This window comes from Miniopterus natalensis, chromosome 1 (assembly GCF_054644295.1).
Source record: "Miniopterus natalensis isolate mMinNat1 chromosome 1, mMinNat1.hap1, whole genome shotgun sequence".
Lineage (NCBI taxonomy): Eukaryota > Metazoa > Chordata > Mammalia > Chiroptera > Miniopteridae > Miniopterus > Miniopterus natalensis.
In genome coordinates, this window is record NC_142081.1 from 163920814 (window position 1) to 163935465 (window position 14652).

Consider the following 14652-nt stretch of genomic DNA (forward strand, 5'->3'; position numbering starts at 1 on the left):
CAGCTACGTGATTTTTGTGAAGAAGATGCCTTAACAAATGAGGTTCAGCTTGCATCAAAGAGAACAATGTGGAATCAGAAGCAATATACAAACTTGAGGACGTCAGAGGGCTAGTAAATGCCCTTTAAAAAGTCTCCACGTCCCTACCCTGTGCTTCTAATTCCTTTCCACCCTCAGGAAAAAATATCTAAGATACATCTTGTCACATATAATTAACATTATCTCTGTAACACAATTGACCATCTAACCTTTCCAATTAATTTAAATATCATTCTCAATACAAATTTCTTTCTCTAACTCAGAGATAGTTTCTCAACTTTAACACTATTGACATTATGGGCCAGATAATTCTTTGTTTCAGGGACAGCCTTGTATATTATAGAGTTTTTAGCAACATCCCTTGTCTCTGGTACCAATACCCACCTCCCAATTACTGCAACCAAAAATGTCTCCAGATATTGTCAAATTTCTCCTGGGGTTGAAGGGTGGGGTGCAAAAGTGTCCCTGATTAAACCCACTACTTTAATCAATGCCCACTGCATTGATTATGGCAAGTTTCCAGCACTCTCTAAATGCTTTAGGAACATAACACATTACAGAAAAGAGGTTTGCAGTCAAATATCATGTTTATTTCATTCATGGATTAGTAGACTATATAGACTTAATTTCTACAAACATTTGTTGAGCTCCTTTTATGTAGTAGGTTCCCTGGGGTAGCTTATGGCGATACATTTTTTTCTAAAGATATAGTTCCTGCCCTCTGAAAATATTTACTCATGAGGCTGACAATATTTAGTAAAAGATATCATAAACTGTTAAGGCATAAGCTCAGTGCTTCATTTGGAGTAACATGAGATAGTCAAAAGAATTAGAGACATAAAATAATAGTGAAGTTGTACTATTACTGACAATTTGCTTTAAAGATTTAAGAATCTATGCTAAGTGAAACAAGCCAGTCAGAGAGAGTTAAATACCATATGATCTCACTTATATGTGGAATCTAATGAACAAAATAAACTGGCAAAAAAAAAATAGAAACAGAGCCATAGATACATGGAACAGACTGACAGAAGTCAGAGGGGGGACTGGCTGAAAGAAGGTGAAGGTATTAGCCAAATAACTATATGCATAACCCATAGACACAGACAACAAGGTGGTGACAGGCAGAGGGAAAGGAGGCTAGGAGCTGGGTGGGGACTGGCAAAGGTGGGAGAATGGGGTCATCTGCAATAGTGTCAACAATAAAAATAAAGTTTAAATTATAAAAATTTTTAAAAAGAATCTAGCAGTTTCTCTGGATCCTAATTGACATGAAAGCAATCCTGATTCTGAGAAGCATATAACTCAGAGAAAGGGTTGACCATCTCCATGTGTTATTCCTTTTATCCAGGTATTGTGTATCATAACTTGAGTATGAACAAATTTCTGTCTACTCTGTCTCTCATAAATATATCATTCATATTTACATTCATTCACACTTTCTTATGAATGTTTCCTAGCAATGATTACTCTAAACAACTGCTCATGAAACTAAAAGAGCACACATTTCCTTATGCAACTTCGTAACTGGTTATACAGTTATTATCTCCCCAATTCCAACATGTAATTTCACCTACTTCTTACAACAGGCAAGGCCACACAGACACAGAGAGAGTGTATGTGCGTAATGAGAATTAGGGAGGGAGATGTCAATTTATTTTGAATGCTCAGGTAATTTCATGTCAGTAGTGAGTTGGTCCTAACTTCTCCAAGACTGAATTTTTTCTTTATTAATAGTTAACAGTGAAATGTATTATGGGGAATTTGTCTACTATAGCAACGTATGCATAAGCAATATGAATATCACAATATGCTAATAAGTTCTATTTTGAGCAGGTTGTGGACATCGCAGAATAACTTTCTCTGGCAACAGGATAGCAGGGGGCATGGATGCCGAGGTCGGGGAATGGCCCTGGCAAGCTAGCCTTCGAGAGAACGGTGTCCACCGATGTGGAGCCACTCTGATTAGTAACAACTGGCTTGTCACTGCTGCTCACTGTTTCATCAAGTAAGCTCTGGACCACATAAAGGCTTCAAAGCACTCAAGAACCTAAAAGTTTGATACATATCTTTCAAGAATATGACCACACAACACAACCTCCAATTGTTCAATACTGTGGAGTATAGCCTTAAAATTACTCAATGAATTATCAGTTAAAAAAATAGACATATTCATTCTAACGCAGATTTGTCAGCAGTGACATTATTGACATTTTAAGTCAAATAATTATTTGTGGGGTTTTTGGGGGGGTTGAGGGGTGCTATTCTGTGCATCAGAAGGGATTTAGCAGCATTCCTGACCTCTACCCACCAAATGCCAATAACATTTCCCTAGGATTGACAAGCAAAAATGTCTCCAGGTAGTACCAAATGTGTCCCGCAGGGTAAAAGAGCCTTCAGTTATGAGTCACTAAGCTAGATTCGCTTCATTTAATTTTATAAAGAAACTTTAAACCCCAAATTGAGCACAGGTCTTCTATTTCTCATCACTATTACTTTTGGTATTATTTAATCATAAGTATTTGAATTCATCTTGAATCCTCCCATATATATTATATCCCTATTTAAAATAGTTATTTCTTTAAAGGACATATTATTACATCAAAAGTTTGCCTTTCTTTTCTAAAAGTGTTTTTACCCTTTTGTTTCATGCTTCATTTTAATAGTTTCTATTGGTTTTATATCATATTTATTGGTTTTATTTTTAAACAAAAATCCCTCTCAAACTTGAGAGGTATTCAAAATGTTCCAGAGTACTATTTTTCAGTGCTTAATATAAAAAATTTTTTTTAATTTATCTTTATTGTTTAAAGTATTACAGGTGTCCCATTTTTCTCCCCAATTGACCCCTTCCACCTTGCTCCCACCCCCTCCCCAGGTCTTCACCCCATTATTGACTGTGTCCATGGGTTATGTATATATGCATATAACTTCTTTGGTTAATCTCTTCCCACCCTCCACCCCCCTGCCCTCTTTCATCTGAAATATGATCGTCTGTTACATGCATCAATGTCTTTGGATCTATTTAGTCTGTCGGATTCTTTTGTTCATTAGCTGCTTCTTAAAGAAGACCCTTCAACATTTCCTGTAGTGCTGGTCTGGTGGTGATGAACTCCTTTAGCTTTTCCTTGTCTGAGAAGCTCTTTATCTGACCTTCAATTCTAAATGATAGCTTTGCTGGGTAGAGCAATCTTGGTTGTAGTTCCATGTTTTTCATCACTTTGAATATTTCTTGCCACTCCCTTCTGGCCTGCAAAGTTTCTGTTGAGAAATCAGCTGACAGTCATTGGGTGCTCCCTTGTAGGTAACTAATTGCTTTTCTCTTGCTGCTTTTAAGATTCCCTCTTTGTCTTTAACCCTTGGCATTTTAATTATGATGTGTCTTGGTGTGGGCCTCTTTGGGTTCCTCTTGTTTGGGACTCTCTCTCAAGCTTCCTGGGCTTGTAAGTCTATTTCTTTCCCCAGGTAGGGGAAGTTTTCTCTCATTTTTTCAAATAGGTTTTCAATTTCTTGCTCTCTTTCTGTCACCCCAATAATATAAATGTTGAGCCTCTTGAAGTTATAGCAGAAGCTCCTTATACTATCTTCATATTTCTGGATTCTTTTTTCTTTTTGCTCTTCTGGTTGGGGGTTTTTTGTTTCATCATGTTCCAAATTGCTGATTTGATTCCAGCGTCCTCTACTCTACTGTTGATTCCCTGTAAATTATTCTTCATTTCAGTTCATGTAGCCTTCATTTCAAGTTGGTCTCAGTTGTTTTCATAATAGTCATATTAAGATCCTTGAGCATCCTTATAAACAAAATTCTGAACTCTGTATCTGTTAGCTTGCTTAGTACTATTTCATTTACTTCCTTTTCTAGAGATTTCTTCTGTTCTTTCCTTTGTGACATGTTTCTTTGCCTCCACATTTTGGCTGCTTCCAGGTGTTTGTTTCTATGTATTAGGTAGAGCTGCTATGTCTCCTGGGATTTGTAGAGCGGCTTTGTGTAGTAGGTGTCCTGTAGGGTCCAGTGGCTCAGCCTCCCCAGTCCCCTGAGCTCGGCCTTCCAGGTGCTCCCCTGTGTGGGCTGTGTGCACTGTCCTGTTGTAGTTGAGCCTTGGTTGCTGTGGGCATCACTGGGAGGAATTGACCCCCAGGCCAATCAGCTGTGAGGACCAGCTGCAGCTATAGCCAAAGAGCTGCTGTGCTGGAGACACCCCTATGGAGCAGGATTTACTTCAGTGGGGCTTTGGTGTTCACCAAGTGTACCCCTTGAGTGTGTCACTCGTGGATGTGGTTGGGTTGTAATCCAGCGTGGTCGAGTCTGACCACCGCGGTACTGTCTCTAGGGCCTCCCGGGAGGCGCAAAGTCAGCCTGTGCCAGTGCCTTGCCCAGGGCCCCCCAGCATGAGCTACACAGCAAACCGTAGTTGGCTGCTACTTGTGCTGGGCTTGGAGGTGTCCAGGAGAGGCCCAGCTCTGAGCCAATGCAGCTGCCGCTGGTGCCAGGCCTGGGGCCGCTTATCAAGCCGTATGGGGCCCGCTGCTGCTTGTTTGAGAGATTTTAGGAAAGTTCTAAGCTTGAGGCTCGAGAGGCCGCTTGCACAGAAAAGCCCCTGGAAATGGCCCGGATGAGCCTGCAGGTGGGGAGGGGCGGGGCCTCCGGGAATCACGGGGCAGGGCCAAGGGTGAGGGTCAGGTGCTGGCGACTCAAACATGGCGCCTGCCTGCCGGCTGTGTGCGGGGAGGACTCGCCACAGGAGCCATGGCCTCCGCCAGCCCTTCTGCCTGGGAGGAAGCCGCCCTCCGCCTCTCGCCCGGATCTCAGGCAGGTTAGTTCCTCCCCGAGTGTCCCAGGTCCTTTCAGGCTGCTGCCCGGCGCTGGGCTCAGAGGGAGCGTCCGAGTGAGTCCGTGCCGGGCCCTTTAGAGGAGCTGCTGGGGCTCCCGCAGCCTCCGCGACCCTCAGGGACAGTCCCCGCTGGTTTCACAGCCCGGAGCTGTGGGGACGTCTCTTCCTGGCCCTGGAGCCCTGGGCGGGGGGCCCAATGTGGGCCTGGGACCCCTCGCTCCTCCGGGAAACCCCCGCCGCCGAGATGTCCTCCCAGGTTTACCCCGAGGCACCGGGTGTGGGCCGGCTGCCGAGTCTCCCGGATCCAGCCCCGACCCGCCCGTGTCCCCGCCCCTCCTCCTGGTCTCGGTGCTTCCTCAGCTCCCTGGCTGTGGGGCTTCTGTGCAGCCAGATCTCAGGAGGCTCTGAGTGACGGTGGTTCTGTGTTTAGTTGTGACTGTGATGTGGTTGCGGGAGGCGGCGATTGTGGCCCTTACGTACACCGCCATCTTGTTTCCTCTTAATATAAAACTCTTGATTAAAAAATAATAGTAAAGGTAAGAAATATCTTATTTATCATTTTAATGTAATGATATGAGGATTTTATATTTCCTTAATTTCTATGTTTACTCTGTCTCAAATGCTTGCCCATTTTTTATTTAATCTTTTTAGCTTGTGTTGTCATAATGATCTTTCTAAATCACCTTGAGTCTTTTCTGGACAAAGCAAGAATAAATTGTAGCTTCCATGTATTATCTTTTAAAATATAGCTTATTGAGTAATTCAAAATCTATCTGTTATTATTTTTTATTTTTTTGCATTCAAATAGCTTTAATTTTGGGTGCTTATATGCACTATAGGAATTCAAAACATATCTATTGTTTTTAAAAGCATAAGATATTAATTCCTACAGCTCCAACTTTTAATAAATAAATGTGCTTTCTTTAGGGACCGTGATCCCAGACAATGGAGTGTTAGTTTTGGGCTTCTTTTAAACGATCCACAATTACAGCGAAAAATCAAGAATATTATAATTCATGAAGACTACCATTACCCTGCACACGATAATGACATTGCTCTTGTGAAACTGGCTTCACCAGTATTATATACAAGCAACATTAGAAGAGTATGTCTTCCAGAAGCTAATTATACATTCCCACCCAATTCAGATGTGGTGGTCACTGGATGGGGAACATTAAAGTTTGATGGTGAGTCCCTAACCTTCCTCCATTACATGGTTTGAGTTTTAGGAGTTAAAAAACAGTTACACAGAATCACAGCTAAACCTAAGAAGTACTTTCTCTGAATCATTTTAAAAAGGGTAATGTGCAATCGATTGAAAAATTATCCTCAACAGCATTCGTACAAAAACTACAATTTCATAGAGCTGTTTACCTTAATTTCCCTTAATAATAACTGTTTTTACAGAAATATATTACTTGAATAAGTAATTCATTTTCCTCCATTTCCTTAATTAATTCATTCATACATACATTCAATAAACATTTATATTGATTGCCAGCTTTGTTCTAAACACCGTCTATTAACATATTAACATTAATATATTAATATTGAGTATATTAATAAAATAAGCAAATATTCTTACCCTCATAAAGTTTACATTCTTAGCAAAGAAAAATAGATAATAATCCTGATTATACAGCATGTTTTGTGCAGGTAAGTACCATAGGAAGAATGAAGACTATAGAGGACTGAGCATTTTTGATGGGATGAAGTGAGTAGTCCTTTGTGATAAGGCAACACCTAAGCAAAGATCATTTGAACATGTGTATCCTGCCCTAGCTATGGAAAAAAATATCCTCAGGTGAGGATTTAAAAAAATAATAAATAAATAAATAAACAAACAAACATGTGCATCCTGATGACCCTAATAATGTAAATATTTAATAGCTAGTTATGTTCATAAATGCATTTGAAAGCAGAAGAAAGTGAAGCTATAATTAATTCTAAAATTCAGAATTATGGTAACAGCAGAAAATCTAAAAAAGATCATAAAATAAGTGTTTCTGGAATATGAATTTTTCATTTTGTTTTATAAGGCATACATATAATAAATATAAAATTCAAAAAATTTTCAAAAGGGAAAAAATCCCATCACATGGGTGGACACACTATTTCGAAATATGATTATTCTGTGTTCTTAACATTATTTCTTACTAAGAAAGGAGACAAATAAAAGCTTAATTAAAATGTCTGTTTTACATTGATTTGAAAATTGTACATAGTGTTCAATACTAATAACCTAGCCAGAAAGACTAATATTGACTTTAGGAAAAAATATATAATTTCTTCTTCCTTTAGGAACAATTCCTAATATACTCCAAAAAGCAGCAGTGAAGATTATAGATAATAAGACCTGCAACAAGGCAGAGGTATACGGTGGTGTGATCACACCTGGGATGTTGTGTGCGGGGTTTCTGAAGGGAAGGGTGGATGCCTGCCAGGTAAGTCTGCCTATTCCATTTTCAAAAAGATTTATTCCTTATAGTTTTTCATTTTCAATTAACCAGCTCAATTTTCTCAAAAGATTGACAATTATTAAAAGCTTAAGTATGTTTTATGGTGAAAGTAGCTAATTAAAATGATACTGCTTTCTGATAGGTCCCGTTAAAGTACTAAAGTGCTAAACCACCCTTACTATTATAAAAAGCTGAGTGGGAGTGGGGAAGAGACTCAATTTGGAATAACAATAAAGAGATGAAAATGGAATATATTGGTGACTTTAGGTCAAACGTCCTATTTCACTGAGAATCATTCAACTGAGTCCAGCACCAAATCATGGAACTTTCTTGATTTAAGATCTGTTTTAAGACCTTTACAAATACTCATTCAAGTTGTGACAGCTCTGTGATTTATGTTTATACTGTTATAAACCTTACTTCTCAAATAGAGACTGAGACAAAGAGAGCAAGTAATTTGTCTAAACTCACACAGGCATTAAGTGGCAGAACTAAGATTTAAACCCAGGAAATTGGGATCTACAGCCTGTGCTCTGAATGATACACTAAGCTGCCTTTCCTCGTGCTTTATATGCTTCAAACACTCTTTTTTTAAATATATCTTTATTGATTTCTGAGAGATGAAAGGAGAAAGAGAGACAGAAACATCAATGATGAGAGAGTCATTGATCGAGCCCCCATCTGGGGCATGTGCCCTGACTGGGAATCAAACCCTGATCCCAGGGTTCCCAGGGATCCCAGGTCGATGCTCAACCGCTGAGCCACGCCCGGCTGGGCTGCTTCAACCACTCTTGATGCTATTTATAAGCAATCATCAAAGAGCCAACAAAAGTACTACCATAGTTATTTAGGCAGACAGAATCAGTTATAAATCCAGGAAGACCCTTACTTTATTAATTCATTCTTTCATGTAATGATTATTTATTGACTACTAACAATGTACCAGACCATGTGCTAGGTGCAGGGAAGTTAAAAGTGAATACAGCATTATTCCTGACCTCTGGAGCGAGAAGACATGCAAACAAGTACTTGCAGTACATAATTATCATCTCTAATTACAGATCCCCAGCTTTCCAACTGTTGCACTAAACCTATTCTTCCAAGTCATGACAAGCTTAAATCCCTGTTTCTCTCCATTTTCTCTCAGTTAATCACTCTCAGCTCCATGACTCTCTTCTAACTTTATGCATTCTAGAACTCATGTTTTATTATTTCAGCCACTCTCTTGACACCACCCTCAATGACTTCACCATATTCTACTTCCCCCGCACACATCCTAATAATCTCTAACCACTGAGTAGTCTATCTACTTTATTTGCTTTTATATGCAAGCTCCTTAACACAGCTAGAAAAAAATCGTGTAGCTTTGTAAATTGGTGTCATAATCACAGCTGTGTCTTTAACACACTCTTTAATGCATATTTCTTGGTGCTATATCAAATTTCATTACATTGTTTGAATGTATCCCACCATGCCCTTATATTCCTTAACTTATGACATTTCCTTCTACTAACTAGAAGAAAAAAAGTGAAAGCGATCACATGAGAACTCCTTTAATATCTTTTTTACCTGATTTATATTTGTACTTCACCTTCTAGGCTCACAATGAACAAGTTTCTCCTACTGTTCCAAGCTAATCTCTTACCTGTGTTCTTCATCCACTCTCTTCCCATCTACACAGATATTCAAACTTTCTATTAATTAGAACTTTCTTCCATATTTTCTAAACTGTTCAACTCTAATGGACTTTTCCACATATTCTGTCTCATTATTAGGTCTCTCCCTCAATATATCCTACTCAACCTTTCTTTTCTCCTTCTTGGCCAAATCTCTAAAGAACAGTTTACCATCACTGTTCCACATTCTCCATGTACTCACTCTCTGACTCACTGCTTTCAGAGCACTGAAAGTACTCTAGTCAAAATAACGAATGATTGTCTAATTGCCAAAGCCAATATACGAGGAATGGAAGACAGACGGAAAGCAAGTCAGATAGAGATAATATGATCTATTAAAATATTTTGCCTGAGAAAGGTAATGAGGGCTTCAACTAATGCACAGTAGGAATGAAAAGACTGAGACAGTAACAGTTGAATAGACAAGATAGTGGGATGGATTATAGGTGAGGAAGAGTGAAAAGTAGTGGAATGAGAACACTGAAGGGATAGGCACATGCAGTCATAATGCTGAAAACTGGCATTGCAAAGGTAGAGCAGTTCCAGGTAATGAAAATTTTGCCTTTTGCTCCTTTCCACTCCTGTCTGGGAGTGACATGGAAATGCTTAATAAGTATGTGTAGATTATCAGAATTGAGGAAACCAAGAGACTGTGGTTTCATCCAATAGATGTTGAAATTATCCAGGATGACACAAACGATTAGAGCAAAGGAAAATTCAAATACCAGTGTGTTCAGTCATTCTAGGAAAGTGATCTAAATATCAGTAGGTAAAAACCATAAGGAATGTAGAGGGTTGTTTAGCCAAATTACACAATTCTGAAAATTGGAGGAATATTTATACAAGAATGGAAGAGCAGTAGTCCAGTGCTGGTGGTGAGTAAATAAAAACCTTCCTTTTTCCCAGCATCTGCCTGAAAGTAGGAGAGTTTGGGGAGATAATCAGAAAATTCCTCAGCATACTGATGATTGCATAAGCAACAATACCTTTTATATATCTTTGGGTAATAATTGAGTTGAAATTTTTCATACTTGTTTTCCATTATTGTATTTTATATCCAAAGACATAGACTAATATCTTTGATTTAAATAAATGACTAGAGAACACAAAAATATTCAAGACTGGAATCACTTTAATATTAAAATACTTAGGTTTTTTTCCCCTTCTTCTGTGCCTCCCTATCTTTATTACAAAAGAAAAAATAAGCAGTATGCATTTTTAAATTATAGTAATTGTATATACTCATTTTCTTTCTAGGGTGACTCTGGTGGACCTCTGGTTACTGCAGATAGTAAAGGCACTTGGTTCCTTGTTGGTATTGTAAGCTGGGGAAATGAATGTGCACTTCCAAACAAGCCTGGTGTCTACACTCGAGTGACGTACTATCGAAACTGGATCATGTCCAAAACTGGTCTCTAGTGCAGAAGCTCTTTGTATATTAAAGCTTGATGATTATATGCTTATTAAGTGTTTGTAATTCCCAAACTACATTTAACTAAGAATCACTTTATGCACATTTAATGTTGCAAATTTTAAAATATTCAATTTTAGAACTATGAATGCTTGGGTATTAGATTTTGACAAAAGTTTAGTGAAAGTAATGACACAGACATACAATTTTCTAATTTACCCCTTTCCAGACTGAAGACAATTATATGAGTAAATATGGATTACAGTTTGCTAAGGAGGTCTTCACTGCTGATTAGAAGATCCAGTTCCCTTGAGAAATCCTAGAATAGTTCACAATAAGCCTCCTTCTGAGTGTAAAGATAATCCCCTGCTGACAAGCACGTGGATTCCATGAGATCAACACATTAACTGGTTGTAGCCTAGTGAATTGTAGTAACAATGCCTATAAAAACTTCCCTGAAAATCTGTCTACCTGTTTCCTTTCTGGTCTGTGCCCATGATAACCCCTGGTCTTTTTATGACTTCCTCACCTTGAGTGACACAAAACAGCATGATAATCCCATGGGGTTCCTTGACCAGGTCTTGATGCTTGTTCATTTGTCCCTATTTTCCCTTCATATGAAAGCGAGGCCAGAAGATGGCCTTCACATATACACACATAATAGTAAAATTATCCTCGGACACCATGTAGTCTTGAATAGACTATGCAAATAATGCCAGATTCCATGTCTCCAAATTCTTTAAATTCCTCAATAATACAAATTGTCGACCAGAATAAATAATATGGGAATTTTGCTTGTATTTCACTTTCCCACTCAGAAACATCCTAGCTATCTTCGAAATCAATACCATTTTATTCAAAATTATATTACTTCACAGCACACGAAGATTTTATACTTTTATGTGTTTACTGTCTTAATTACAAATCTTGCATAAAGCAAAGTCATACTATGTATATTCTGGTATTTTGGGGAAAAAACATGATGGACTGATTAAGCCACCAGTACTCTTCTTTACCTAATTTCTTCGTGTATGGAAAATGTATAAAATTCCTATGGAAAAACAGTACAAATACCTAACTTTTATTTTTGAAAATAATTTTACATGAAGACAAGTATGTTAGGTAAGCACATTTATGAAGTGTGCCACTTCCAAATAGGGCTGGTTTAAGTGAACCAACCTGCATAATGATATGTTATCTGATAGGCTGCCTTTCCTCTCTATAGAGAGACAAAACAGTAAGTAATGTCAGCTATAATGGTGCCTCCCCCCCGGGCAATAGTGTCATAACTACTAGGTCTCTTCAGATCAGGAATTTCTTCTACAAACAGTATTGGCAAGATTTCATGATGAGAACTTTCAAACAATAGTGAAAACTCAATACATATAAATAAGTTATTACTAAGTTTATTAAATAGATAAGTTAAAAATACAAATAACACTAAGTACTGTATGTTGAAGTCTACTTTTTCAGTTAATCCCTCCTTTCTGATAAACTAGCAATATTTTCATGAATTTATAAGGTTCATATCTTAATTGGCTTCTTGCACCTGTTTAAACCTCAAGCCTTTGTGACTGCTACCATATGAATTATTTGGCATCTCTTTCAGCATCTTTGTGATTTTACTCAGCTGTGGTTTATAGAGATTCCTTTGTCAAGTAAAACCTAGTTTTATTAGCTGGCTTACTACAAATTAGTATTTTCACATTGATCTCTCTCATTTTTCTCATACTGCTGAATTTCAGAATTCTTTTGCTGAGTCTACTTTTTTTGTTTATGCCACTGGAAAATGCATTTAGTATTGTTCAAACTCTTTCTGGCATAATTTGTTGAGTTTCCTTCAGAAGTTCTCAGAGCCTAAGTGCAAAAGATTTGCTTTCTCAGTGATTTTCACTAACAAGACTTTACTAAGTAAACAATACAAAACAAAAACAAAACCTTTCTAAAGAGGTTTTTTGTGTGTTGTTTTTTTTTCTTCATTTTCGTGGACCCTCTGTTTAAAAAAAGAGCCATACAACATACATTTTCAAGTGCTAGAAAAAAGGATAGCCTTATCAAATTCTCTTTTAACCTTTTACTGTGTGGGAGTTTTAATATAAATTTAAATTAATTCTTTTTCTAACAGGAAAATGTCTTACCTTTTATATATTTCAAATAACATTTCTTAAAATTTTGCATTGTAAAAAAAAAAAAGGAAACTCCATAATAATACAGGTTCTGTCTTATTTATATTCTCAACACCTAGAACTCTGTCTGGCAAATAAAAATATTTTTTAAATAAATAAAAGAATGAGTGAATGAGAAGAGCTTGAACACTGTAGTTCCTATGACTGTATTGAATAAGTCATAGCTGACAAACAAAAATACTTCATTTAATGAGTAGGAATATGTGCATAATAAAAGAGAATAATAGAAAATGATTTTGAAGGTGACAGAGAACTTAAAAACTGTGTCATGGCCCTGGCCAGGTGGTTCAGTTGGTTGAAGTGTCATCCCATACACCAAAAAGTTGTGGGTTCGATTATCAGTCAGGGGACATACCTAGGCTGTGGGTTCAATCCCTAGTCAGGGCACATATGAGAGGCAACCAATTGGTGTTTCTCTTTCACATTGATGTTTATCTCTCTCTCTTCCTTCCTCTCTCTATAAAATCAATAAACATATCCTCAGATGAGGATTTTAAAAAACACACAAACTATGTCATGAGTTTTACAGATAATAGTTGAGACCCAGGAGGCTTAAGGGTCATGAGAGAACACAGGAATCTCTTGAATCCCAATGCATGTAGTGCTCTTTCTTCTATACTATATTCATAATGGAAATATAGTTTAAATGCCATTACAGAAAGCCTATTGCCCTCACACATTTACTTCTTAGAATGTTCTTTGAATAGATTATGTGGGTTGTAATAGACATTATTAGTCCTTCACCTAGACCTCTCCATCAAATATGTTGTTGAGCTAACCTCTTCTTCTGAGAAAGGCCCTCAGCTTATGGGAAACACCACCCAAATGTGCCTGAGATGCTAACATGTCTCCCACCTAACAAGTGGTCCTCAGTCAATGGGTAACTTATACACGAGTACAAAAGCTTAACCTCCTTTCCTGCTGGTGGGACAGCTGTGGTGCCATTTACACACCAGCGTTCCACGAGGGATCAAACTAAGCCTGGAAGTCAGCTCAAGCCACATTTGCCTCCCTTTTGCCTCTGTCCTAACTTGCTTTCCATCAGCTCGTTTGAAATTTTCACCTTGGAGCACTCCCTGAAACCACTTGCACAAGAATCCCCACGTCAAGCTCTGATTCTGTGGAACTCTACTTAATACATTGGTTGATTTAATTTTCAGCTTAGTTGATTGTTGGGGAAAAGTTTCCTATATTTTTCCTAAAATACATGATGTAGTTCTCTAATTTAATAAATCCAGTACAGTAAAACCAATTGGAACTTTATTGTTTCAGAATATCTTGCCCAAATTCATCATTATAAACATGAAGTTTCTTTGTATTATACTACAAAGTTAGATGCAGGTAATTTAAGCATTTAAATGTAACTATACTGATTTTAGGACATAATATCTGTGTTTAACTAAACCTATTTTATCACTTTGTTTTGTTTTTTATTTGTCTCTTTATCATGGAAGTGTAATGCAAAAACATTTCCAGGTACTAACCATACACTGGGTTTAGAACACCAGTTAATCAAGTTTTGCTATTCAAAGACTTTTGCTTTAAAAGTTTTACTTGTCCCTATGGATGCTTTGATAACCCAGTAAACAAAAATTCTATATAACCAATAATACTATATCATCAATTTCATAGATACAGACACTTATTTATAAAATTACCCTTTGTAATAAAAGCCTTGCATATGTGATAACTGCATTGTAGACCAGGAGAAACAAACAGGAGGAAAAACATCAACAAAACAAAAAGACAATCTACTGAATTGGAGAAGATATTTGCTAATAATACATCCAATGAGAAGTTAATATCTAAAATTTATAAAGGACTGATACAACTCAACACCAAAAAACAAATAATCCAATTAAAAGTAGGCAGAGACCTGAATAGACATTTCTCCAAAGAAAACATACAGGTGGTCAATAGATATATGAGAAGATGCTCAATGACACTAATCATCCGAGAAATGCAAATTAAAACCACAATGAGATATCACCTCTCAGAATGGCTATCATCAATAAATCAACAAAGAATTATGGATAAGGATGGGAGAAA

The 14652-nt window shown here is 37.5% G+C and overlaps 1 protein-coding gene across 1 annotated transcript in view; it reads left to right on the forward strand.

The window, feature by feature from the left end:
• The window catches only part of LOC107537229 (transmembrane protease serine 11C-like), a 50673-nt gene extending 40248 nt beyond the window's left edge, over positions 1-10425 (forward strand). Inside the window, exons 7-10 of the mRNA XM_016213210.2 lie at positions 1876-2047; positions 5799-6058; positions 7173-7315; positions 10264-10425. Of these exons, the coding sequence (XP_016068696.2) occupies positions 1876-2047; positions 5799-6058; positions 7173-7315; positions 10264-10425 (737 nt within the window). The remainder of the gene's footprint in view (positions 1-1875; positions 2048-5798; positions 6059-7172; positions 7316-10263) is intronic.
• Positions 10426-14652: the final 4227 nt, after the last annotated feature.